Genomic DNA, 25,742 nt, shown 5'->3' on the forward strand with positions numbered 1-25,742 from the left:
TCACAACTGTTTTAACAGACAGTCAAGCATACTGCAATACACAACAGTAGATACAAGAAGCGTGATGCTCGCAGATTACAGGAAGTGTAGATTAATCAGTGACACATACGCCGGTCGTCTGTACATTAACATTTCTGAAATGTGCCTCCTTGCAAATGTTGCATCCTGAAACTGTTGTCACATGGCCAGCCCCTATCCCAGTTTTCCAACAGGACCTTTGTCCACAGATTTACCACAGTTTATGATGATGAATGTGTGTGCATTGATAAAGCAAAAGTGTCTGCAGAGCTGCTTAAAAAATGTTGAATTATTATATGCTTATTGTTTTGAACAAACCCTTAAACTTAATATATTATATTAGTTATTTTTTCATTCTCCCTGAAATGTTTCCACAAAAATGTCAACAGAAAGGAAAAAAGCAGTCAGGAAAAAATGGGAAAGGCTAAAATATAAGACATTTCTTAAATAAAAAAAAAAAAGACAACTTAAAAGTGACATCTTCCTAAATTTACTAAACTTACACAGATTACACAAGTGGGCTCAGCCCAGGCCACACTGAGCACACTCAGCCGTTATCTTGCCAAACTGGCTGTTTCATGCAGGACTTATGGCACTGCTTTGGTGTCTGTTTGCGTAGGTCTTTAGCTGTGCAAAAACAAAAGGTTGAGGCTACAGAGAAATTTATACCATCTCACCTGGCAGGGATGACATTATTTGTAGGTCACAGGCTAAATGTTTAAGAAGTTGGCTTCACTGAGAAAAGAAGCCGGAGTGGAGACTGAGACTGAAGAAGTCACATGAATGAGTGACTTAACGTTTCTCCCACTGAAAACGCTACGTCCAGATGAACAGAGTGCCAGAGTGGAGTTCACAATAAAGAGGGAAAAGTGTAAAAGAAAATATATCTGTGTTTAAAACTTAATTTTACTCCCCTATACGGAAGTTCTTTCTATATTTTAGTTCTGCTTTCTCAGCTACTAAGGCACAAGATCATATGGAAAACATGTAACACTACATGTGCTGCATGTATAGCACTGTTGTTGACCAATAGTATTAACATAAACAAGAGTAGGCCACAGAATATTGCACACATTTTTCACACTCCCTGCAAAGATATGGGTCTGGAGAGCTCTTAAATCATTTTAGCATTTAAGAACAATGCCTTAGCATGACCTTAAAGAAGAGAAAATGACAGTCACTGTGGTTTGCATATTTCAAGATATTGCTGCAGAGTAAGATTTGTCATCCCTCAGGTGTTGGGACCATAGATGTTCACAAGCTGATTGAAGCGTGACTTTGAGCCAAAGATGAGGACCACTTGCATACACTGTCCTTAAAAAAAGATAAGCAAATGTGTAACTTCTTTAAGTTACTTGAAGACGTTTGTCCTTTAGACAAAGGTCACTCCTTTAGATGCAGATGGACAGCTGAGTCTTGTCCTGTGGAGGTGGCTCTTCTATGTTGTGCCATGCGCTTGTGAAGTGGCTGTTTGGTCTCTCTGATGTAGAGGTCTGGGCATTCCTCGCTGCACTGTACAGCAAACACCATATTGTTAAGTTTGTGTTTTGGCGTTTTATCTTTCGGGTGAACCAGTTTTTGTCTGAGTGTGTTGCTGGGTCTGAAATGCACCGGGATGTCGTGCTTGGAGAAAACTGAGTTTCTCTGATACACCGGCTACATAGGGGATGACAATGTTGTTGCGTCTGTCCTTCTTATCCTCCCTCGCTGGTGTCTGATCTTCTTTTCTGTGCCTCTTTGCTGACTTTAAGAACGCCCATTTAGGATAGCCGCACATTTTGAGTGCTTCCTTTACATGTGTGTGTTCCTTCTTTTCCCCTTCAGGCTTAGAGGGAACATGTTCTGCCCGGTGGTGTAGGGTCCTAATTACTCCAAGTTTGTGCTCCAGCGGGTGATGGAAGTCAAACAGGAGGTACTGGTCCGTGTGTGTGGGCCTCTGGTAAACTTCGATGTTGAGGTTGCCATTCTCTTCAATGTGCACAACGCAGTCCAGGAAAGGCAAACAGTCGTCCTTTGTGTCTTCCCTGGTGAACTTGATGTTTTTATCCACAGCGTTAATGTGCGCAGTGAAGGATTCCACTTCTTGTGTCTTGATTTTGACCCAGGTTTCGTCTACATATCTGTACCAGTGGCTGGGTACTCTTCCTTTGAAAGAGCCAAGAGCCTTCCTTTCCACTTTCTCCATGTAAAGGTTGCTACAATAGGTGACACGGGGGAGCCCATGGCACAGCCATGTTTTTGTCTGTAGAAACCCTCGTTGTATTTGAAATATGTAGTGGTGAGGCAGAAGTCTAACAGTGTGCAAATCTGATCGGGTGTGAAGTTGGTCCTGTCTTTCAAGGAGCTGTCTTCTTGTAGTCGTTTTCTGACGGTCTCCACTGCCTCCATGGTGGGTTTGCAGGTGAAGAGAGAGACTACATCAAAGGACACCATGGTTTCATCTGGATCCAGGGGAAGTTTCTGGACCTTGTCGGTGAAGTTGGTGGAGTTCTTGATGTGGTGTGGGGTTTCCCCACGAGAGGTGCCAGGATGGTAGCAAGGTGTTTTGCAATGTTATAAGTGGCTGAGTTTATGCTACTGACTATGGGTCTGAGTGGGACAGCTTCCTTGTGGATTTTAGGAAGTCCGTAAATGCAGGGTATGGCATCCCCTGGGTAAAGGCGGTGATATGTAAGGCGGTCAATGATTTTGTCCTTTTCAAAGTCTTGAAGGCAAACTATAACTTTCTTTTTGTAGCTGCTTGTGGGGTCTAGCTTCAAGGCTTCGTAAGTATTCGTAGGGATTCTCCCACTAGGTTTAAATCTGGGACTCCCCACCATTTGACCTTAGAACTGAAGAAGCTTCTCGGATGAGAGGTGAAACGTCTTCAAGTAACTTAAAGAAGTCCAGACGCTTTTCTTTGCAAGCTCCTTTGACTAAACAGCTTGATATGAATTTTCTTTGCTGCACCCTTCTGTATTTCCTTTTCTGTCTTTACTATTTTTCCAAATGCAGAATGCAAAAGCAGTTTTGAAAAAGCGGAATCCATTTTGTTGGTTGCTTGGTCGGTTGCTCTTTAGGAATTTCCATTTATATTTAACCTTTTTACTTCTAACTCAGTCAGGGAGAAAAGCTTTTTTGGTGACAAAACAATCTGAAACCCTTTACAAGCGAGTGAGAAAAGAAATCATTTTCAGAGCACCTTTTAAAATAAATATCACAAAGTGCTTCACAACATAATGTTAAAAACATAAAAACAAAAAACTGGTTTAAAAGAATGACATCTGAGCTGCTTTTTAAAAGAAATCCTGAATCTGCAGATCTCAGGCTCAGTGGGCGAGAGTTCCCGAGTCTGGTGGCCACTGTTGTAAACGCTCCATCTCCTTTAGCTCTCAACCTAGTATGATGCACAGCCAGCAGACCCTGATCACATGACCTCTGCGACCTGCAGTAGTATGCATGTAAAAGTTGACTGATGTATGCTAGAGCTTTTTCATGCAGAACCTTAAAAGTCAACACAAAAATGTATATATGTGTTAAGTGAAAACACACAAGGCTTCACCTTTCCATCCCTGCAGTTAGAGTGTTTACATGTTAACAAGCGTTAATACAAACAAAGGGATGTGTGGTGAGATTCAGTATTTGAAAAACCTACAGAGAAAGTGCCACATCAATCATAAGAAAACAATGGGTTCATTTTATGAATATTTTTCTCTATCACTTAAATTGTACTCTTTGATATATGTATGAAGCTCATAATTATAATGCCCTCCTTGGAGCAATCTGCTTATAATGATTGCTTTGTCAGCTGTCACTTGATCACACAAAAACATGAAGAGGCTTAAATGACAAAATAAATGTATAGTTTCATACAAGCATGAAAAAAATTCAAACTGGCACGTGCAGAAACGAAACTTTTTCTTTTAATGTTTAGAACAGAAAAAAAAGTCAGAGAAGCAGAGGGACAAACTGCTACACTTTATCCATGACTAAAATGAACCAAAAACAGAACAAAAGCTGGGCTTCAAGGGCTCATCTCCTAGTGATATGGGTGTTTTGTCTTGTACATCAACCTGTCATCCTCATTTACAACATCATAAAAACATAAACGTCTGAGGACAGCATTTAAAATGTGAACCAGTTAGAACACAAAATCATAAACAATGTCTGACTAAAGTTATGTGTTCTGCCAAGTACAGTTCATTGACATGTCGTCCTAGATGCAAAAGAAAAAAAATTTTAAAAAAGGATTGATAAAGATTGATACAATTCTCTTGTAAATATTAACATATTTGCCAAAAGTAACAAAGACTATGCTTTTCAAAATATAAATACCTTTTTCAGTGTGGGCAAAATATAAATCCTTCATTTAGTTCAATGATTCCCTCCCAGCTATATCACTGACTATGTTATCTATCTTTTTCTGTTCAAGGTATGAAGAGCCCAATCAATAGTTGAAGTCATTTTGACAAAAACCTTTAAATGTTAACCAGCTCAACATTAAACATTGCATAGATGCCAGCGGTGTGATTGATGAGTTTGTTTTATAAGGCCAAATGGTTCAAGGCTAAATGGCCAGAATTCTTTATATTTAAGTGGCCGTACTGACAGACATACACAGATCATGTGTACAGACTCAAATTTTTAGGGTTTGACATCCCCCCCAGATGACTTTTCAATATCTCTAACAAAAATAAAACCTTTCTATGTTGTTTTTTGATTTTTCAAACATGGCATGTGTAACAAAGTTACCTTATATGTAAACAGGCAGCTGGGATACATAAGATTAGCTGGTGACATTTAGACCACGAGGGTGTTGCCTGTTTTTACTAGTCTGCCAGGTTCAAAGAAACATATCAGACACCGTAAGAAATATCTGGCATGGATTTTCTGCTGACAATGAAAATTATGTTATTTTATCTCTTTACTGAAGCTCAACAGCAATAAAGATAATAGATAAACAATAAAGATAGTAAACATTTCTAAATGTACAATGACAATAAAAGGTTATTCTATTCTAGAAAGTGTTTATAGATGATTTAGAAGCAGATTATGAGAGAATGGTTCAGAATAGAATAGAATAGAAATATCCCTTATTGTCCCTCACTGAGGAAATACACTTTACGGAAGAAAAATAAAATTAAAATAAAATTGAGTAAGTGTTTAAAAAAACCTCTGTATTAATGCACATTCGTTACATTATACAACACGTGTTCTGTTTTTCAGTTGCAGTTTTCTGCAGTTTCTGCAATTCATCCTTTTAAGTTACTTTTAGCAAATTATTTGCCATAGGCCAACACACATGTATGTTCACACAGACACACTTTACATCAGGTGTGTGCAAGTGTGCAGTCAGGGACATGCGGGGAGGTGGATCTTCTCTTACCAGGATGGAAAAGGAACAGTCACTCCCACAGACGCATTATTACAGAACACTGAGGGGGGTTCGTTCTCTTCACACAGTGGTGACACCTGTAACTGTCCGTACCACTCAAGAGGACCCTCAAAACAAACCCAACTTTACAGAGGTCTCGGACATTTGCTCAAGTAGACAAGGACATGGAGGAGAAGGACTTGCAATCCGTTGAGTATTTTGTGAAGAGGGAGGTTCTGGATGAGTTATGCCTGGATGAAGTGGCTCAAAAAGAGACCTGGTCCACTAAACTGACACTGGGTGATCAGGTGAAAGAGCCCCTGAGGTAATTTTTTTTAAAAGACATGGGAAGTTATCGCAAAGACAAAGGGTTAGGGTTAGAACTTCTCAACATTTAAAAGATATTAATGAAGTGAGCTAAAGAGCTGAGAATGAGTTTGCATGTTTAGATAGAGGTTTGACTTGTCTGGTTGGTTAACTGTTTTGTTATCTCAAAGCAAAGTTCATCATTTTTGAAAATTTTCCCTGGTTAACCTTTAAAACAACTTGTGATACAGCACATCATATCTGACCATAAAAGTGATACTGATGAATCACAAAAGCAATTATTGACAGTTCAATTACATGAATTCATAACTGTTAACGCGTCAACATGGCAGAGGAGGTCGAGACTTACTTTATTACCTTACATATTTCTTTGGGACAAAGAAGGCAAATATTCATGCAGGAGAAAGGCAATTAATTATTTTATTTATTTATTTTTGTTAAATACTTAGTTATTACTCCATGGAAGCTTATCACATTTCTACCCTAAGCCACAGTGACTTAATCTTTTACAGCCCCAGCTGATAAAAAGCTGATAAAAGATGTAACAGGTGGTACAGTTCACAAGTTACATTGTCAGTCTTTTTGTATATATCCCTCTTCAGCAGACTAATAAATATAAAAAGGTACATAGATATTCTTTATTTATTTAAGCTTAAAACTACAAACTACAAAGTCGATATCAGCACTTAAATTGTGTTTTTCTGGAATGACTGTTGCAGATGTTCGGTGCCCAGGCTGAAACACATACTTCTAACCTGGGTCCCTGTTCTCAGCTGGTTGCCTCGTTACTCCATCAGAGAAAATGCCTTAGGAGACCTGATTTCTGGCTGCAGTGTCGGCATCATGCATCTGCCGCAGGGTTTGTATGTGGGAATTTGTGCACTTGAGGGAGCTCACTCTTTAGCCACACAAATTCAGTACAAATGTTTGTAATAGAAGCAGCTACCTTAATTTTATCCAAATCTGAAGACAATAATTAGGACACAGGCTGATATCAATTCTCCCACCCCACTCTAATCAGTAAACAGAAAAAGGATGTTTCTATCAATCTTTTAAGCAACCAAAATGTGTCTGAAGGACTTTAAGCTGACATATATGCGTTCTATCTTCTTTAAAAAGGCATGGCATATGCTCTTCTGGCTTCCCTGCGACCAGTGTATGGCCTTTACACCTCCCTCTTCCCAGTGCTGGTCTACTTCATCTTCGGTACATCGAGACACATTTCTATAGGTAAGTGATGTGGAAAATGTCTGTTTTCCTAATTCAAAAAAGCTTTAACATCATTGCTAATCTGTCTTGATGCATTCTCAATCATCCAGGTAAGTAAATCTCCAAAAAGTGATTCTGTTCATCTGGACGTAGCGTTTTCAGTGGGAGAAACTGTCATGGATAGTGAGGCAGACTCAGGCGCAGACCACAGTTTGATTTGTGAAACATGGAAGACATCATGGATTTTCATATTGTGAGGGAGCTTCAGCTTCACAGAGACAGGGTTGACTAGGGCAGAGATCTCAAAAGGACCGATGAAATTGGGTGTAAGTTTTTTGAATTCGGTCCTGACGGGAACAAAGCGGGTAGAGAGCCACACCTTCTGACCGGCAGAGTATTCGGGTGCTGGGGTCCAGTGCCGGTCTGCGATGCGTTTGTTGTTCTCCTTTGTGCGTAGTGGCCCGCCAAACCCGTCGACACCTGCGTAGATGAGCCTGGACGGAGGGTACAGAGTGCTCACCTTCCACAGCAGGAAATAGGGAAGGCTGATATCCCAAGGAAGCTTCGAATGGGACACCTACTGTACCTCTGTGCCAAGTTTAATCCAGATTTACTGTAAAATTCCTCAGAAATTAAATGACATTTATATTCAATTCAATACAGCCAATACACTACAATTATGCCAATTTCCTAAATTCATTAAAAATCATCCTGAATAGTTGATGTCCAGCTTTCAACACATCCCTCCTCTGGGACACCTACTGTACCTCTGTGCCAAGTTTCATACAGATTTACTGTAAAATCTGTATGAACTAACCCTAACCTGCAGTCAGCTGAGACTGAAGAAGTCACTCGGATGAGTGTCGAAACGTTTCTCCCACTGAAAACGCTACGTCCAGATGAACAGAATCAACCTTTTGGAGCATTGCTAATCTGATTCTTCCATGTCTCTATGAATATCTGTGTGTCCACATGGCTGTATTTTGTATGCTCAGGTACATTTGCTGTGATCAGCATCATGGTCGGGAGTGTGACAGAAAGGCTGGCACCTGACAGTAACTTTATTGTGAATGGCACTAATGGGACGGAAACTGTGGACATCGATAAACGCGATGCTTACAGAGTACAGGTGGCATGTTCCCTCACAGTCTTGACAGGAATCTTTCAGGTGTGTGTCTATTTTGTGTGTCAGACGTACAGCTTTTAGTGAAGTGATGAGCAAACCTTTCAGGGCATATTTCACCTCCTTTCCTTCACTGACTTTGTCATTTTACATCCTAAGATTCTGTTGGGTGTGGTGAGGTTTGGCTTCGTGGTCACCTACCTCTCTGAGCCCCTCATTCGTGGCTACACCACAGGATCGGCATGCCACGTGTGTGTCTCCCAGCTCAAGTACCTGTTTGGAATCACACCGTCTCGCTTCACTGGCCCCCTCTCCCTCATTTATGTGAGTGTGTTAATCATTATCTATCCAATTCACACTTAAGTACACTAACATTTTAAATTGCTGTCACTATTTATTTACTTTTTGTGCTACTTTGACCTTTACGATTAAACATTTAAAAAATTAATTTTGCAAAGTTAAAAATTTATATCATTAACCTTTCTTTAATGACTGCACTGGACTAATTACAACAGTTTTATGATGCCTGCACCTACATAAATGGATGAGTTATTCCTATTACCTTTGTAAATAAATACAAAGTTTGTGTGTTTGTGTCCTTGAGTGCAACAAAGTGCATGATATAAAATACTATAAGAACATGGCTTTTAGAGTAAAAGTTTTGCTTGGCCAGTAATGCCAGAAAAGAGCTTCATGAAATATACCAGTCCAATTACAGTCACCAGTATGGTTCCAGTAGCTGAAGCTAATCTCACTGGAGCTATGCAGGGAATTACAGGAGCTTACATGCTAGATGTTATTACACACATATCAGATTAGATGAAGTTGTAATTTTACCTGCTGTAATGAGACAATATTGAACTTGGAAACACACTTTGAAGAAGTCAGATCAAGCAGTTTAAGAGAATACACACATGCCTCCAGTAACACTGTGAGAAACCCTGGAGTCATTTTTGACCAGGACATGTACTTCAACCCACATATTAAACAAATATGTAAGACTGCGTTCTTCCATTTGCGCAACATCTCTAAAATTAGAAATATCCTGTCTCAGAGTGACGCTGAAAAACTAGTTCATGCATTTATTACTTCCAGGCTGGACGACTGTAATTCATTATTATCAGGATGTCCAAAAAACTCACTGAAAAGCCTTCAGCTAATCCAAAATGCTGCAGCAAGAGTCCTGACAGGGACTAGAAAGAGAGAGCAGATTTCTCCTGTTTTGGCTTCCTGTTAAATCCAGAATTCAAAATCCTGCTCCTCACATACAAGGTCTTAAATAATCAGGCCCCATCTTATCTTAATGACCTTGTAGTACCATATCACCCTATTAGAGCACTTTGCTCTCGCTCTGCAGGCCTACTTGTTGTTCCTAGAGTATTTAAAAGTAGAATGGGAGGCAGAGCCTTCAGTTTTCAGGCCCCTCTTCTGTGGAACCAGCTTCCAGTTTGGATTCAGGAGACAGACACTATCTCTACTTTTAAGATTAGGCTTCAAACTTTCCTTTTTGCTAAAGCATATAGTTAGGGCTGGACCAGGTGACCCTGAATCCTCCCTTAGTTATGCTGCAATAGACATAGGCTGCCGGGGATTCCCATGATGCATTGAGTTTTTCCTTTCCAGTCACCTTTCTCACTCACTATGTATTAACAGACCTCTCTGCATTGAATCATATCTGTTATTAACCTCTGTCTCTCTTCCACAGCATGTCTTTTATCCTGTCTTCCTTCTCTCACCCCAACCGGTCGCAGCAGATGGCCGCCCCTCCCTGAGCCTGGTTCTGCCGGAGGTTTCTTCCTGTTAAAAGGGAGTTTTTCCTTCCCACTGTCGCCAAAGTGCTTGCTCATAGGGGGTCATATGATTGTTGGGTTTTTCTCTGTATCTATGAAGCGCCTTGAGGCGACTTTTGTTGTGATTTGGCGCTATATGAATAAAATTGAATTGAATTAGACAGGCACAAGTTTGCTTTAAATTAACTTGCTTCAGACACAAAGATGGCTGGGTTTAAGTGGAAGCTGCATTTTGATGACATGTATTCCTCACTGCTGGAGATTTCTGCTGACTTTAAGTACTAGCCGAATTTCCAGTCCTCTTGTACTATCATTGTTTGTATTGCCTTACTTGTTTGTTTTTCTTCTTTTCACAGACTGTGTTGGACATTTGCAGCCTGCTGCCGCAGACTCAGGTGCCAGAGCTGGTGGTCAGCCTGGTGGCACTCGCTGTTCTCATTGTGGTCAAAGAAATCAATGACTGCTACCGACAGAAGCTGCCGTTGCCTATTCCAATAGAGCTCGTAGTTGTAAGTCTTCCTTTTAGTTTTTCTTTCATCCTTTCTCTGCCAGTAAAACAGCAGGTGTATTGATTTATGCACCCAGCAGGGAGCGTCTTGACACCAATGATCACACTAGACCCAGGGAACGCTATAGTTGCACACGAAAGGGGCTGTTTGCAAGAAAGAAATATAAAAAGAACTAATGATACTGGAGTGACATTGTTTTTTTTAATCAACAGGTCATAGCAGCAACAATCATTACACATTTCTGTGAACTTCCTAGTAAATACAACATTGACGTGGTTGGAGAAATTCCCAGTGGGTAAGCTCATCTTTGTGTGGAAATAAAGTGCTGGAGTAAACCCAGGGCACAAAATTTCCTCCCTTTTCATTTCTGCCAGAAATCCAGAATTTGTTGATAAGACTGTCACACAATCTGCAAAGAAGTGTGTGTGTAACAGCGTGTCTCCTGAAGGCTCCTGTTATGGAAAAATCCAGGTTTCCCCACGGAAGCCATAAAACAGCGTGGGGTAAACACTAGCCATAATAGGAGATTAATGTCATACATGTATACAACAGCTACTGGCCTTTAAAGAGGGATTCATAAAATTTAATTTGACGTGTTTCTAAATTATTAAACAGATTCATGTGTGTGTCACTGATAAAACAGCTCACGTTTTTCTTCTGCTCCAGGCTCAAGGCCCCTCGTGCTCCAGATACCACTTTCTTCTCAGGCGTTATAGGAGATGCTTTTGCTGTGGCCATTGTGGGCTTTGCCATCAACATTTCTCTGAGCAAAACATTTGGCCTCAAATATGGCTACAAGGTGGACAGCAACCAGGTGAGGAAAGCATACACGCACAGTGGCCTGCACAAACAGTACAAGCAGTCCTCTGACTCTCTCATAACAAGGAGGAGTACAACTTTGGCCTAAAATTAGACTTTACTCTGTAGTCTGCTATTCCTGCCACATTAGTGGAAACAATCACTCAGGTTGTCACTGATCAAGCTTTGGCCCAGCTGCATAGGCTTCTGTTCATTTTGCTTCAGGTGCTTAGTTCATTGAAATAAATTTACTTCAGCTAATGCTTTAGAAAAGTAGTGTCAAACATAAGGCCCCGGGGCCAGATTCAGTCTGTCAAAGACTCCAATTTGACCCGCTGGACAGCTTTACCAAATATAATGCAGGGCATAAATTTTAAAATGTAAATGTCTTTTAAATGTATTTTCTTTTTTTTCTTTTTTTACCAACTTCCCTATGGCTATTCATACTACATCAAAGTAATTAATAAACAAATAACCAATTAAATAAAGGAAAAGTTCCTGCAATTTCTGTATCTGCTACACTGGCAGAAAGGGGAGTTTTATTAGTTTGGCCCATTTAGGATCAAACTGTGCTGGATTTGGCCCCAGATGTCAAACGATTTTTGACATCCCTGCATTAGAATAAATAACCAAAGCATTATATTCTTAGATCTTATGCTTAGATTGTAGTCTCAGACAGTGTGAGCTGCAACAAAAATACTTGTCTACATTGTTTCATTAACTCTTATTGTTTTTTCTAAAGCTTCAAAGAGAGAGATTACGCTATTCATGCAGTGCATTTTTATTTATTCACTTAGTTCTAACTAGTAGTGCAATTTTGGGAAATGGCTTTCTCTTATTTCTTCAGCACCCTCCAGAGTTATTTAAAGTGTCACAGGTGTCTGAATTACCCAAATAATAATAACAGACTATAATTGAATCAGTCAGTTACATGATTCAATGTTAAAATAAAAAGATACATTGTGTGAAACAAGAAGAAATTAAATGAGTTACAAGCAGTACAGAAGCATCACTTTCGATTTTTTGCTTGTTCTTTGTAACCTGATTAATAATTCCCCATGCAAACTCATGTCCTGGAACTGAACTGCACTGTTTATAATTTGCTGGTAAATCAGGTTTTGTAATCAGTTCATTAGAGAAATGATTAATGTTTGGTTAAATTAGATGCATGCAAAAAAAAAAAGAACCTGGATGTTTTGTTTTTTAAATGCCAAAACAAACATAGAGGTGTATTAAAAACAGTGTTGGGCAAGTTACTTTTAAAAAGTAACGATTTATAGTAACTAGTTGCTTCTTCAAAAAAGTAACTGAGTTAGTAACTGAGTTACAATATTCTAAAAGTAATTAATTACTTGAAAAGTAACTATTGCGTTACTTTAAAAAAATGTTTAACCCTCTGGGGTTCAGGGTATAATTGGCAGGTGTTCTATATTCAATTAAATTTTATTTACACAGCACCAAATCACAACAACAGTCGCATCAAGGTGCTTCATATTGTAAGGTAGACCCTACAGTAATACATACACGGAAAGTATGCTCACAGGCCTCCATTGCACTGGAGGCTTGTGAGCATACTGTTTTTTTACCATGTTGTGCAAAGTAATGAGCAGTAGAACAAAGCACATTGTCCTCTAGTATAATGAGGAGGAAGAATCAATGATCAGGAAGATCGAGGGTTAGAAGATAAAGAAAATATTGTCAATATTTAGAGCACATGCTACCCTTTCTCTGAAAAAGCACATCACCCACCTGCAGAAGTGGAAGAAGGCTATGTGAAGAAAAGTGATGAAGAATCTGAACTATGTTCAAGTAGGTTCTCAGGCATCCAGGACATGGTAGTCTGAGGAGCTTGGAAAGAAAGTGACTGGGCTTCTTGAAGTTTCTTGAATTTTCAGAATGTGAAACTGAAATAGAAGATGTGTCAGAGGACTACACATCATCCATTTCAATTATGATGAAGACAAAGAATCAAGCAAGAAAGAGGAGTCAGCTGAGACAGAGGAATATTTGCAGTAATGTGAGGAAACAGAGGTGAAGGGAGCCACCAGGCTGAAGAAGGAGTCCTATCGGGCTTGGTTAGCCTGTGGGACTCCGGAGGCACCCGACAGGTATCGACAGGCCAAGCGGAGTGCGGCTCGGGCAGTGGCTGAAGCAAAAACTCGGGTGTGGGAGGAGTTCGGAGAGGCCATGGAAAAAGACTTTCGGACTGCCTCGAAGAGATTCTGGCAAACCGTCAGGCGTCTCAGGAGGGGAAAGCGGTGCTCTACCTGCACTGTGTATAGTGCTGGTGGAGCGCTGCTGACTTCGTCTGAGAAAATTGTCAGGCGGTGGAAGGAATACTTCGAGGACCTCCTTAATCCCACTGACACGTCTTCCGAGGAGGAAGCAGAGTCTGGGGATGAGGGGAATGACCCGCCAATTTCCGGGGGGGAGGTCACTGAGGCAGTTAAACAACTCCTTGGTGGCAGAGCCCCTGGTGTTGATGAGGTCCGCCCCGAGTTCCTGAAGGCTCTGGACATTGTAGGGCTGTCCTGGTTGACACGTCTCTACAATGTTGCGTGGAGATCAGGGGCAGTACCTGTGGACTGGCAGACCGGGGTGGTGGTCCCCATCTTTAAGAAGGGGGACCGGAGGGTGTGTTCCAACTACAGGGGGATCACACTCCTCAGCCTCCCTGGGAAAGTCTATGCCAGGGTGCTGGAAAGGAGAGTTCATCCGCTAGTCGAACCTCGGATACAGGAGGAACAATGCAGTTTTCGTCCTGGTCGCGGAACACTGGACCAGCTCTTTATCCTCTCGAGGATACTTGAGGGTGCATGGGAGTTTGCCCAACCAGTATACATGTGTTTTGTGGACTTGGAGAAGGCATTCGACCGTGACCCTCGGGGTGTCCTGTGGGAGGTGTTGCGGGAGTATGGGGTGTCTGGCCCATTGCTACGGGCCATTCGATCCCTATACAACCGTTGCAAGAGCTTGGTTCGCATTGCCGGCAATAAGTCGGACTCGTCCCGGTGGGTGATGGGCTCCACCAGGGCTGCCCTTTGTCTCCGGTTCTGTTCATAATTTTTATGGACAGGATTTCTAGGCGCAGCCAAGTGGCGGAGGGCTTTCGCTTTGGTGGCCTCAGAATCTCATCTCTGATTTTTGCGGATGATGTGGTTCTGTTGGCTTCATCGGGTGAGGGCCTCCAGCTTGCACTGGAACAGTTCGCAGCCGAGTGTGAAGCAGCGGGAATGAGGATCAGCACCTCCAAATCTGAGGCCATGGTTCTCAGCCGAAAAAGAGTGCCCACTCCGGGTCGGGGATGAGTTCCTGCCCCAAGTGGAGGAGTTCAAGTATCTCGGGGTCTTGTTCGTGAGTTTGGGAGAAGGGAGCCGGAGATCGACAGATGGATTGGTGCGGCGGCTGCAGTGATGCGGATGCTGCACTGGTCCGTCGTGGTGAAGAGGGAGCTGAGTGTAAAAGCGAAGCTCTCAATTTACCGGTCGATCTACGTCCCTACCCTCACCTATGGCCACGAGCTGTGGTTAGTGACCGAAAGAACGAGATCGCGGATACAAGCGGCGGAAATGAGCTTCCTCCGAAGGGTGGCTGGCCTCTCCCTTAGAGATAGGGTGAGAAGTTCGGCCATCCGGGAGGGGCTCAGAGTAGAGCCGCTGCTGCTCCACATTGAAAGGAGCCAGCTGAGGTGGTTCAGGGCATCTGACAAGGATGCCCCCTGGGCGCCTCCTGGGTGAGGTGTTCCAGGCATGTCCCACCGGGAGGAGGCCCCGGGGCAGACCCAGGACACGCTGGAGAGATTATATCTCTCGGCTGGCCTGGGAATGCCTTGGTGTTCCCCCGGATAAGCTGGAGGAGGTGGCTGGGGAGAGGGAGGTCTGGGCCTCTTTGCTTAGGCTGCTGCCCCCGCGACCCGGCCTCGGATAAAGCAGATGAAGATGGATGGATGGATGGATGGATGGATGGATGGATGGATGGATGGATGGATGGATGGATAGATGGATGTATGTGAGGAAACATTGATCTGGTCTTCTATCCTTCCCAGTGACAGACGATACATGACTCTCTCATGTGCCACAGAGAAAGACAATCTACCACAGTCCAAGCACATATGCCAGGTCCCATACTCCTTCAGTCGCTTTTCTACTCGAGCACTGAAAGCATTATACACAGTGTATTATGCTTTAACTTTCTCACTAAAGTTCAACATACAGGACTCTGTAGTTAGTCAGATAGTCAAAATAATCTGAACATTTAAATATTTTATTGTCTTGTTTTATTTTCGCTCAAAAACAGAGTGTACTTTATGTAAACAAGGCCTGGTGGCCCTAAAATGTATAATGTAGGGTAAATTTTGGGTTAATGTGTTGGTCTTAAGTAAAACTCAGGTGTAACACTGAATTGATTGACAATTTATACTTTATACTTTAAAAAACAGTCAAATGAAATGGGGACATTTTTGACCCCTGAGGACCACAGGTGTATGGAAATCGGGAGGATATTATGAGGGTTAATGAATCATATTTCATAACTTTAAATGCAAGTACAAATTGTCAATTTTAAAATCATATGCACAAGTTATTTGCATCCATTTACCTTTTACCCTTGTTTTAAATAACCATTTCAAACTATTTACAGAACAATCAGCTGTTCTTCAATAAGATGCCACACAAATTATTTGTGCCTCTCCAAAAACATCATTTCTGTCCACTATAAAGGAAACATCACAGCCTGATACCTGCAGGTCTGACAGCAGCAGGTGTATCACTCCTGTTTCTACCTGGAGACAGCAGTCGCCTCATTGTTCTGACACACAACACAAAACTATCCACAACACTACACACTAACTACACAAGACAACACATTAACTACACACTCCAAACACGCTAAACGTCACAAATCTCTCACGTCTCAAAACTCACTCTCTCTCTCTTTTTCTGCTGTCTTTCTCTCTCTCTCCTAAAACTTCCCCTTTTTTATTTTTTTTTTATTTTTTTTTTGGGGGGGGGGGGGGGGGGGTCATAGGCAGAGAGTGCTCTGCGCTGTCCTTAGACAGTAAACGTGACGAAACTATTGAGGAAAAAACAGGCGTATATATTGTTAATCATGACTCTGGTTTTACGTGGCCTATCAACACAATTTATAAACTGGTATATGTCACCTTGTTGCTTTGTCTTTAAGTGGTCATGTAAGGCTTACCACAACTACTTTTTTCTTCCTCAGTCAAACAGCAGCACTCATGCGATTGTTTTGCCCCCTGAGCTCCAGGTCTCGTGCTAGACCAGGGGTCGGCAACCTGCGGCTCCGGAGCCGCATGCGGCCCTTTAGTCCTTATAGTGCGGCTCCGCGTGGTTTGGGAAAATAAATTTTATTTAGCTGAAGTGTATTTTATTTATGTTAGTTCTTTTTTAACTTGTAGTTCTAAATTGGAAGATTATTGTGATATTGAAATATAAAAATAAAATTATATTCTATTATTTTTTCATCGCTCAAAATAAGCGTCACACTGGCGGAAGCCGGTATACCCGCCGAAACGTCGTGCATTTATCGAGATTTTTAACCCCAGGTAGCCCAAATATGGCTCTTCGGATCCACATTATGTCAGCAGCTATTCTCCACCGTGAACTATGTTAAAAACAAACATCGCTCACGCCTCACAGATGACAGCTTACAGTCCTGCGTAAAGATGAAAGTGACTTCGTACAGCCCCGACCTGCAGACACTGTGCGCAGAGGTTCAGGAGCAGAAGTCCCATTGTAAACATATCACGGCAGACCCGACGATGTTTGTATGAACACGCTTTTCAGCATCTCTTTATTGACCACTTTTCACACACGGTTGCTGTACGCATACAGCCGACTGCAGCTTTGCAGCTCACAGCCCAACACACACCAACACAACAGCAGAGAGAGCACAGACGTAAAGGCGGCGAGTCGTGACTGCGGGTGCTCAGGTGCGTCTTCCTCCCCTGCAACGGCGCTGCAGACCACGCCCTGCCACACACATTAAGCAGGTAAAATACATATTTAGGCAGAATTTTGCAAATATCTATTTTTCATCTTTTAGCAGCATAGAGCTTTTTTTCCAATTATTTTTTAAAAGTCAGTTCAAGGCTCCAAAATCCCAAAGGCGATATAAGGGTGGCGGCTCACAACAGTTTTTGTTTGCTGGATCATTTTAGTTCAGCTGGGTGTCTTTCCTTTTGTTATATTTCTTTAAGAGTTCAAAATGTGTTAATTACATAAATAAAATGTAATTTTCTCTGTAGCACTTCATGGATTTCATAAGGAACACACCTTAGTTGTTCACACAAAGCATAAATGTAAAAAACAATATATACAGTATTATCTTCATTTTAGATGTCAAAAAGTGTTTTCTTTTGCGTGGAACCCGGGTCCAAATGGCTCTTTGGGTGTTAAGTGAGCCCTGTTGCAGAGCGCGCAGCTGCTTAAAGCTGTAGCGTCCACATTACTTACGTAGTCAGCTACTTCCATGCAACTGATATAAGATGCGGTAAGCTGAACACAGCTTCAACCGTCTGTTTGTTGAAAAATAGTAACGGACTATTTTTCTTGTTAGTAACTGTAACGGCGTTGTAACGATAGGAATAGTAATTAGTTAGATTACTCGTTACTGAAAAAAGTAACGCCGTTACTTGTAACGCCGTTATTCCCATCACTGATTAAAAATCATTCTGTTGTTTGCACACTTTGACACACGTGCAGAGCTATTTAACTGGGATCAGAGGCAATGTGTGAACAGTCAAATGCTCTAAGGGCGAGACTGCTAAAAAATTAAAGCCCAACACGCTTTTTTGCAATCAGGAATCTTAACTACTGCGACCACGTCTCTCAGCGTGGCAGTGACGTGCTGGCCTGGTCAAAAAAATTAATAAGGAGTGCACTGATGTCATTGACCCAAAAGTTGTGCTGACCTGAAGTCACATCAATACCATTAACCAAAGTGTTGCGTCTTGTCTGCCTTTTGTCTTTCCAGGAGCTCGTCGCGTTGGGTCTCAGTAACACTATTGGTGGATTTTTTCATTGTTACTCTGTAACTTCCTCGTTGTCACGGAGTCTTGTCCAGGAGAGCACAGGGGGCAAGACACAAGTAAAAACAACTACTTCTGTGATCGAACAGCACAAACTGCAACTGTGCAAACAATTCAGGCACTAAAATAAGAAAAAAGGATGAGGAAGAACAGTTTTTTTATAAATTAATCTTCAAATATACAGGAAAAAAAAATCAGTATTTGATGTGACAAACATAAGATTTTAAACACATCCATTTAAACTGTTAACACACACAGACGTATGGCAGGTAAGTCATTAGAGACCCTCGGGTCATGGATTGAGGGTCATCTGCCTTCATGATGATCTTACATTGAAGGGTAAGAAGGAAAACTTCTGGACTGGCTGAATCATTTGCACAGACATTTACAACAAATTACACCTGATTTTTATGGTCATCTTGAGACCATTTATTGTGTGTGTGTGTGTGTGTGTGTGTGTGTGTGTGTGTGTGTGTGTGTGTGTGTGTGTGTGTGTGTGTGTGTGTTTGGAAGGTTGCGGGGGTGATTTCCTCCATCATTGTGCTGATCACAGTTTTGAAAATAGGTCCTCTCTTTGAAGATCTCCCCAAGGTAACACTCTCCTTCCTGAGCCATTTCTTGCTAATGATCGCCATCCCTCCTGGCAGTTTCTGAGCCGGTGAGGTTATGGGTATGCGTGATTTCATTAGTGTCTGTGTTTGCTCCTCAGGCCGTCTTATCCACAATCGTGTTTGTGAACTTGAAAGGAATGTTTAAGCAGTTTATGGATGTCTCTTTGCTGTGGAAGACCAACAAGGTTGACTTGGTAAGACTTAATCCTCTTTAGCAGGCACTCTGCTCAGCTGAATACTGTGTGACCTTTGTGGCACCGTGGACCTTGTTAACGTTTCGTGTTCATACCGCCCTCTAGCTGGTGTGGCTTGTAACATTCATAAGCACCATCGTGCTCAACTTGGACCTGGGCCTGGCTGTCTCCGTTGCGTTTTCCATGCTTACTTTCATCTTCAGAACACAACTGTAACTACACAACTCTAATTAGTAATGTCTATGCAATCACGATGAGGTACTTAAATGAGATGCAGGGAAATTGTTGGTGTAATTTTGACATTTTTAATGCCTTTCAGACCACGTTACTCAATCTTGGGCAACTTACCAGGCACTGAACTTTATCTGGACACAGACACCTACAAGGAGGTAAATTAAATATAAAATAAAGTTTAAGCTGGCCCAAATTCTAATAACAACAATAAATATATTACTTGAGGAAATTAACCATGCATATAGTGGTAGATTTTTAAAAATCTGAGTTTTAGAATTCTCCACGTCTCCACTAGTTAAACTAATATCAACTTTAAGGAAACGACTGAAAGGCTACTAGTTGAAATGAAAGACACCACTAGACTGACGCATGAACGTGTGAAACAGAGTGCTCAACAAGTTTGTTGGACCACCACTCAGTGTTTATGTCTTAAAGTAATAGTGGGGCTAGAATCTGTCGTTACGTTTCTGTAATCCAAGCTGTTCAATCAAAAACATATTTTTAATGCTTAAATATAATTATTGTTGTTATCCATGATTTTTTTTTTTTTTTTTTGCCTGTCCCGTTTGGCTCTTTTGCCATCAGAATTGTTGTCTAAAGGCAAAGAAAGATGCCCAACGGATTTACTTTACCAAATTGACCATCCCAGCCTTGCCATAATGGTCCATTTGATTCACCTTTTATTGTTTATTTTATTTTCACTTACTGAATATGGGACAGACTTGACTGGGGGAAAGAAGGGGAGAAAGAAAGAGGGAAAGAGAAACAGCTGAGAAGAGGGACGGGGGAGAAGGGCAAAAACCAAAAACCAACAGAATGAGCAGAAAAAAAAAGAAGAAAAAAAGAAAAAAAATGCATATATCAATCACCTGGGTCACCTGCTGAGAAAGAAAAAAGAAAACAAGCAGAAGAGAACAAGAGTAATAGAATAAACAACATCACAATGATATATGGGAATATGACAGTAAATACTAAATATTAAACATTATTGTGCAGCACATAAGATCAACAGAACACAGTGTGCTTTGAGGTAGGAGCCAAAAAGGGTGTAGTTTGTGGGTGTGATCACCCGTGTGTACACCTGTGAGCATGGACGCGCTTGTTTTTAAAAGGTTCCTTCATGTAATGATCTGCTAGAGGGTGTGGGGGGGCCACAGCCCCGTCCTCCAGGGCATGAAGCAGGTATGGAGGAGATCAAAACTCCAGACATCCAGAGGCCCCCAGAACACAAGAGACCAAGGAAGACCAACAGAGGGGCAGCCGCGCCACTGTCCCAGAAAGAGCTGAGGAGAGTCCCAGATGAGGGCTCACTCAGCAGCCGCGGAGCAGAAACCAGGGGGAGTTGCAGTGACGCGCCCGTGAGCTCCGCCGGCAGCCAGCTGTGCCTGAGTGACCGAGCCCCAGGCCGAGAGGCCGGGGGCACCCCACCTCCGAAGTGGCCCGAGCAAGCCCCAGGCTCCAGGCCCCGATAAGCGGCCGCCAAGGAGTGAGCCGGTGTGTACCTGGACGCCCATCCCCGGACACAAAGAACCACCAACGCACCGATGTCTGAGGGAGTCCGCCACTGGCAGGGGAAGTGGTGGTGGGGGGAGATAGGCCTCCAAACCTTGGAGGGCCTGAGATGTCCCCAGAGAGGTGGCGCCTGACACCCAACCTGACATATAGACACAGACATACAGGCACACACAGATACAAACATCCATTCCCACCCTCATGCTCTCATATGCACTTACTCCACACTCAACCAACGTGGAGACAGACATAAAGAGACGCTGTACACACGATCACACTCCCCAAGCGTACTCTAAGCCCCGGGTCTAGGTACCCTTGCCCCTGGAGGGGGGGAACTGCACCCAGACCCAGGTGGTGTTACCCTTTTCCCTGCGGTGGGGGGAGGCAGACCGCCCCGACTCCGCAGCAGCAGGGAGGCCCCACACTCCAGACCGCAGTCGGACGGCCAACTCCTCCTCCTAGCCCCCCCGCTCCAGCAGGTCGCAGAGAATGGGGGTGAGAGAAGACTCCAAACCTCCCTCCACCCGCTCATTGTAGTGTTGATGCATGTGTGTTCTAAGGTGCATTTAAAACCCAGGAGGGCATGGAGCTACCTGCCAGAGAGCAGCAGGTAAGCGCATGGTCCCTCCTGCTGGCCCTCAATGTCTACGTGTATTTAACATTGAGAGGTGGGCAACGACGCCAGGGGTGGGGTGTACACCCTGATGGTACTTTGGACTCCGTGTATCGTGCCCACCCCCAAGATCCTATATGTATGTGTAATGAGAGTGTGAGTAATGTGAATGTCTAAGTTGTGGGATAAAATTGAGGCAGAGGCAGCCAGAAGGGGACAGAGGGGGGGGGGGGGGTAGCCTCCTCTGCACCCTGGTGACATACCCCTACTCCAAGGTCCTGCATGTGTGGATGGTTGTGGTGGAGCGGGAAGAGGGAGGCAGCTGGAGATGGGGAGGGAAGGAAGGGAGGGGCAAGTGACCCCTCCCTGGGGCCAGCTCCCCCGCTGACCCCAGTAGGCACCCCCATACTCCGCGACCCACCAGGGAAAGGGGGCCCATGCCCATCCAGACCGGGGCCCAGCGCAGCAGCGCCCCCCGGCCCCACAGAGCCCAGGACAGTCCACCCAACCCCACCACAGAGAAAACTGCACCCACCCCACCATCCACTCTTCTTCCAGACTACATAAGACAATAAACACCCAGGCTGAGATCTTCCTCCACCTCTCCTGTATCTCCCCCTCCTGTAGAGAGAGCCCCTGAGGAGAGGAAAGCTCCTGCAAGATGTGACAATCTTCCCCACCAGTTGAAGAGCCCCCCAGGTGGCTCGATGCACCGGCGGCACCCTGCTCCAGGGCTGGGCCCCCATGCACCCACCCGCCCACAACCCCGGCAACACACCAACCAGGACCCAAGCCCCCGAGGCCCGGCCCGGGCCCCAGCCCAGAGACGGAGCGCCCCCAGAACCTCACGCCCATCCCGGACCCACCCAGGGGCAACCAGGCTACCAGGTCAGTAACCCACGTCCGTCAGCACAGACCCTCCCCTAGTCCCGCTGCACGCAGCCGCGAGGAAACAGTCACCTGAGAGCCAACAGAGCCCCTAACCGGACATGACCGCTACCCCGGGTTGAGCCCCCCAAGGAAAATGCCTCCGGGGAACCCCCCGACGCCCTAAGCCTGTCCCTACCCCCACACCAATCACAACAGTGAAGGCGGGACCAAACTATCCATGATTTTTCAAATTGACTGTTTAACCAAAAAAGCAGCAAAAATAGTCCAGCGCATTATTTTTTTATTAGCATGCCAAATTGCAGCTACTTAGTTGCATCCTTTGACATGTTAGTTTTGAATGTTGTGCTTGGTTAACTTTTAGTGTCAAACAAGCTTTTGGCAAATTTTAAAATATTTTAATTTTCTTGTTTTTATGACAGGTGGTCAAACATGTTTGTTAAGCACTTCTGTATTAAAGGGTTTCCTAGACAAAAAAACAAGAGTAAACCTTGGCATGTTTGTTTAAACATTCAGATTTTTTTCCTAAATGTCTTCCTCCTGGAGCTGTAATCACAGCTTCACAGAATTGCAGACTTTTAATTTTAACTAAATTAGGTTGTTCCCTTTCCATTTACACCGATTGCAGTAAGGTGGCAAGCGTGCAACTACCTTCTCTAGATGCTAATTTGTTTTGATTTACCCTGGTAGTGGGGCACTGTGAGTAAGGCTACATCTACTTACAATCATTAAGTGGTAGAGGAGCTCCGTTTAGTCAAACAACATCTGAGGAAAGCAGAAACTGCAAATGAAATAAGAGCAGGGTGTGAGTTTCTTAAACCTTCTAATGTGTGATTTCATGCAGGCAAAAGAGATTCCTGGAATTAAAATCTTCCGTTCATCTGCAACTATCTACTACACAAATGCCGAGATGTTCTTGGAGGTCCTGCAGGAGAAGGTATGTGGTTGCGTGTTCAATAATCTGTGCTCTGTGTGCGTATGTGTGAAATCTGCCTCTGCTTTCTACAGCACCCTCAATTGCTTTCACTATCTCTCTCACTCTTCTCACTTTCTCTCCTCTTTCTGTTTTAATGTGATGCTTGGCTCTTGTTGCAGACTGGAATCGAGATTGGGAAGCTGCTATCAGCAAAGAAGAAACGAGATGCAAAGCAGAAGCGTAGACAAGAGAAAGAGAAAAAGAAAACCAAGAAGGAGGCAAAAAAACAAGTATGAGATCTGAAATTAAGGTTTTGCTAATTCTTCCAAAATATATCAGTAAGTCAGAATCTTTAGTCACTAAGTTGCACATTCTCTTTAAAGGAGTCCCAGATGAACATAGAAACTATCTCTGAAAGAACAAAAGGAGAGAGAAACGGGAATAGTGTGGACTTTAGCATGACAGAAACAGCTACAGATGGCCTTCATAAAGGCCAAATGAACTTGGCTTATGAACCTGACATAACCATGTCAGATTCAGACTCAGCCACAGGTTCTGACCACATCACAGAGTTTTCTCGGCACGGCGATGAAGAGAAAAAACGGGCCTGCAAATCGGGCACGCACAGCATCATCTTGGACATTTCCACAACCAGCTTTGTGGACACAGTCACTGTGAAGACACTGAAAAATGTATGTGTGTGCCTGCTGAAATGTTATCATTTTTCTAACGGATGACAAAGAGAGAACTAACGTGAGATTTGTCCTTTTCTCCCAGATTTTCAGGGACTTTGGAGAAGTTGATTTGGACATCTACTTAGCAGGCTGCCAAGGTAAAGGACACATCGGACAAAAACAGAGACAGAGGGTTCTCCTTAATGCTGAATTAAGGCACTGAAGCTTAACATAATGAATGCGACAAGGTCATAGCCTCGGTGGAGCCCTGCTACGCCCTGTCAGATGACAATGACACATGAATATTTATTTAGATGACTACAATATGCTCTCTCATTGTCATGCATATTTCTCTCCATTTATGTGTGGTAAAACAGCTTGTGTCGTGGAACAGCTGGAAGCAGCGGATTTCTTCTCAGCCTCCATCCCAAAGAGCCGGCTGTTTATCACCGTCCACGATGCAGTGCTTTATATTCGCAAGAAACAGTGGAAGGCTTATTTTGTGCTTGTGGGTCACCATCAATACTTATCACACTTTTGACTTCTCTGTTTATTTATCACTTGCCATTGAAGAAATACATTCTTTGAGATATTTTCACACATTGAGCTCTGGATCTTCCAATTTCTTTCAGGATGTGTCCCGCAACACCCAGATGTGACCAGCAGGGGTCAGATTCACTCAAATTTAGCCCTCTTCCTCCTCCTCTTTTCAGGCTGCTTTCTGTTTCATCACTCACCATCGTCTCCTCCCCTTTCAGTAAAGGGAGAATGAACCACCTTGACATGGCGCCCGGTTGCTATGGAAACATAGGGAGCGGTTGCTGTGGCAACAGGCTTTTTATGATATCCTCTAATGAGATATACAGCAAGACGTCACTGCAGCTCTCTCACACTGTGTTGCATGCAAGGGACAGGGAAGGGGCGGGGCTTTAGTGGGAGAATGTAACAGTGGACTAATAGGAGTCTGTATTTATAGCCAGTGTGAGAGAGCAGAGTGTTAGAAAGAAAGGTTGACCCCAGAGGGACACTCATATGTGAGAGGCGTGCATCTACCAGTTGATATTTTTTTAAAGACAACAAAAGCCAAAAGTCTCCAACGCATAACCAATAAAATCTGAACAGTGTTACTGTTTAGCTGTGCCCCCCCCCCCCACAAAGCCTTAATTCTTACAGTACCCCTTCCCAAAGCCCGCAGTAATGAGCTGAATGGCATGCATTGTGTAATAGCTGTTACATTTTAGAGTAACAAAATGCGTGTCTATTTACAGTCATTATTTACATGTGTGGTTGCTCTGACATCTTGAGCTCCCTTCTATTTTTGGGCTGCGTGTCATCTGCTATTGCTCCTATCAGAAGCTAAACAGTGCGCCTGTTTAGAAGCTAAATGAGAATATGATTTGCTGTCTGTGTGCTGATAACTGCCTGCTTTTTTCCCTCATCTTTTACTTTTTAGCTTTCAAAAATGTAGGAACTGTATTTGATAGTGCACAAATGTTTAGACAGCGTACAATGTGTATTTATGTGTAAACTGTATAATAGACATGTTTATGACTCTTAATTAATGAGATGCTAACAAAATAAATGATGAGCCTGCAGGAACACTGATAAAGGCCTAAGCTATTTTTTTTAACTACCTGGATGTTAACTAACGGTGGTCCCTGAGGACCACAGGTGTATGGAAATCGGGAGGACATTATGAGGGTTAATGAAATGAGACCAAACGGAGCAGCAAACTGAGGTTAAACATTTATCTCCATAAAACAAACAGTCCAAAGACCACTGAATGACATCACAGTGGCTTCATCCATCTTTTACATACTAAACAATCGTCCCGATTTCCATACACCTGTGGTCCACAGGGACAAAATGTCCCAAGGACAACACAAAGGTTAAAATGTTGAAAACATTCAGTTGTTGAACAT

The 25,742-nt window shown here is 43.1% G+C and overlaps 1 protein-coding gene across 1 annotated transcript; it reads left to right on the forward strand.

Moving 5' to 3' along the window:
* Positions 1 to 5,556: 5,556 nt before the first annotated feature.
* On the forward strand, positions 5,557 to 24,700 carry LOC308407647 (solute carrier family 26 member 6-like; the record flags this gene model as incomplete). The annotated part of the gene is made up of 19 exons (XM_080899434.1): positions 5,557 to 5,696; positions 6,418 to 6,557; positions 6,818 to 6,928; positions 7,903 to 8,075; positions 8,190 to 8,354; positions 10,177 to 10,329; positions 10,542 to 10,624; positions 10,996 to 11,143; positions 18,124 to 18,237; positions 18,692 to 18,769; positions 18,888 to 18,983; positions 19,089 to 19,195; positions 19,303 to 19,372; positions 23,075 to 23,167; positions 23,326 to 23,436; positions 23,530 to 23,838; positions 23,924 to 23,978; positions 24,198 to 24,328; positions 24,453 to 24,700. 19 exons carry the CDS (start codon positions 5,557 to 5,559, stop codon positions 24,477 to 24,479), a joined length of 2,304 nt encoding a protein of 767 aa, XP_080755560.1. The 3' UTR covers positions 24,480 to 24,700.
* Positions 24,701 to 25,742: the final 1,042 nt, after the last annotated feature.

The sequence above is a fragment of the Rhamphochromis sp. 'chilingali' genome, assembly GCF_963969265.1.
Source record: "Rhamphochromis sp. 'chilingali' genome assembly, chromosome: 12".
Classification (NCBI taxonomy): Eukaryota; Metazoa; Chordata; class Actinopteri; order Cichliformes; family Cichlidae; genus Rhamphochromis; species Rhamphochromis sp. 'chilingali'.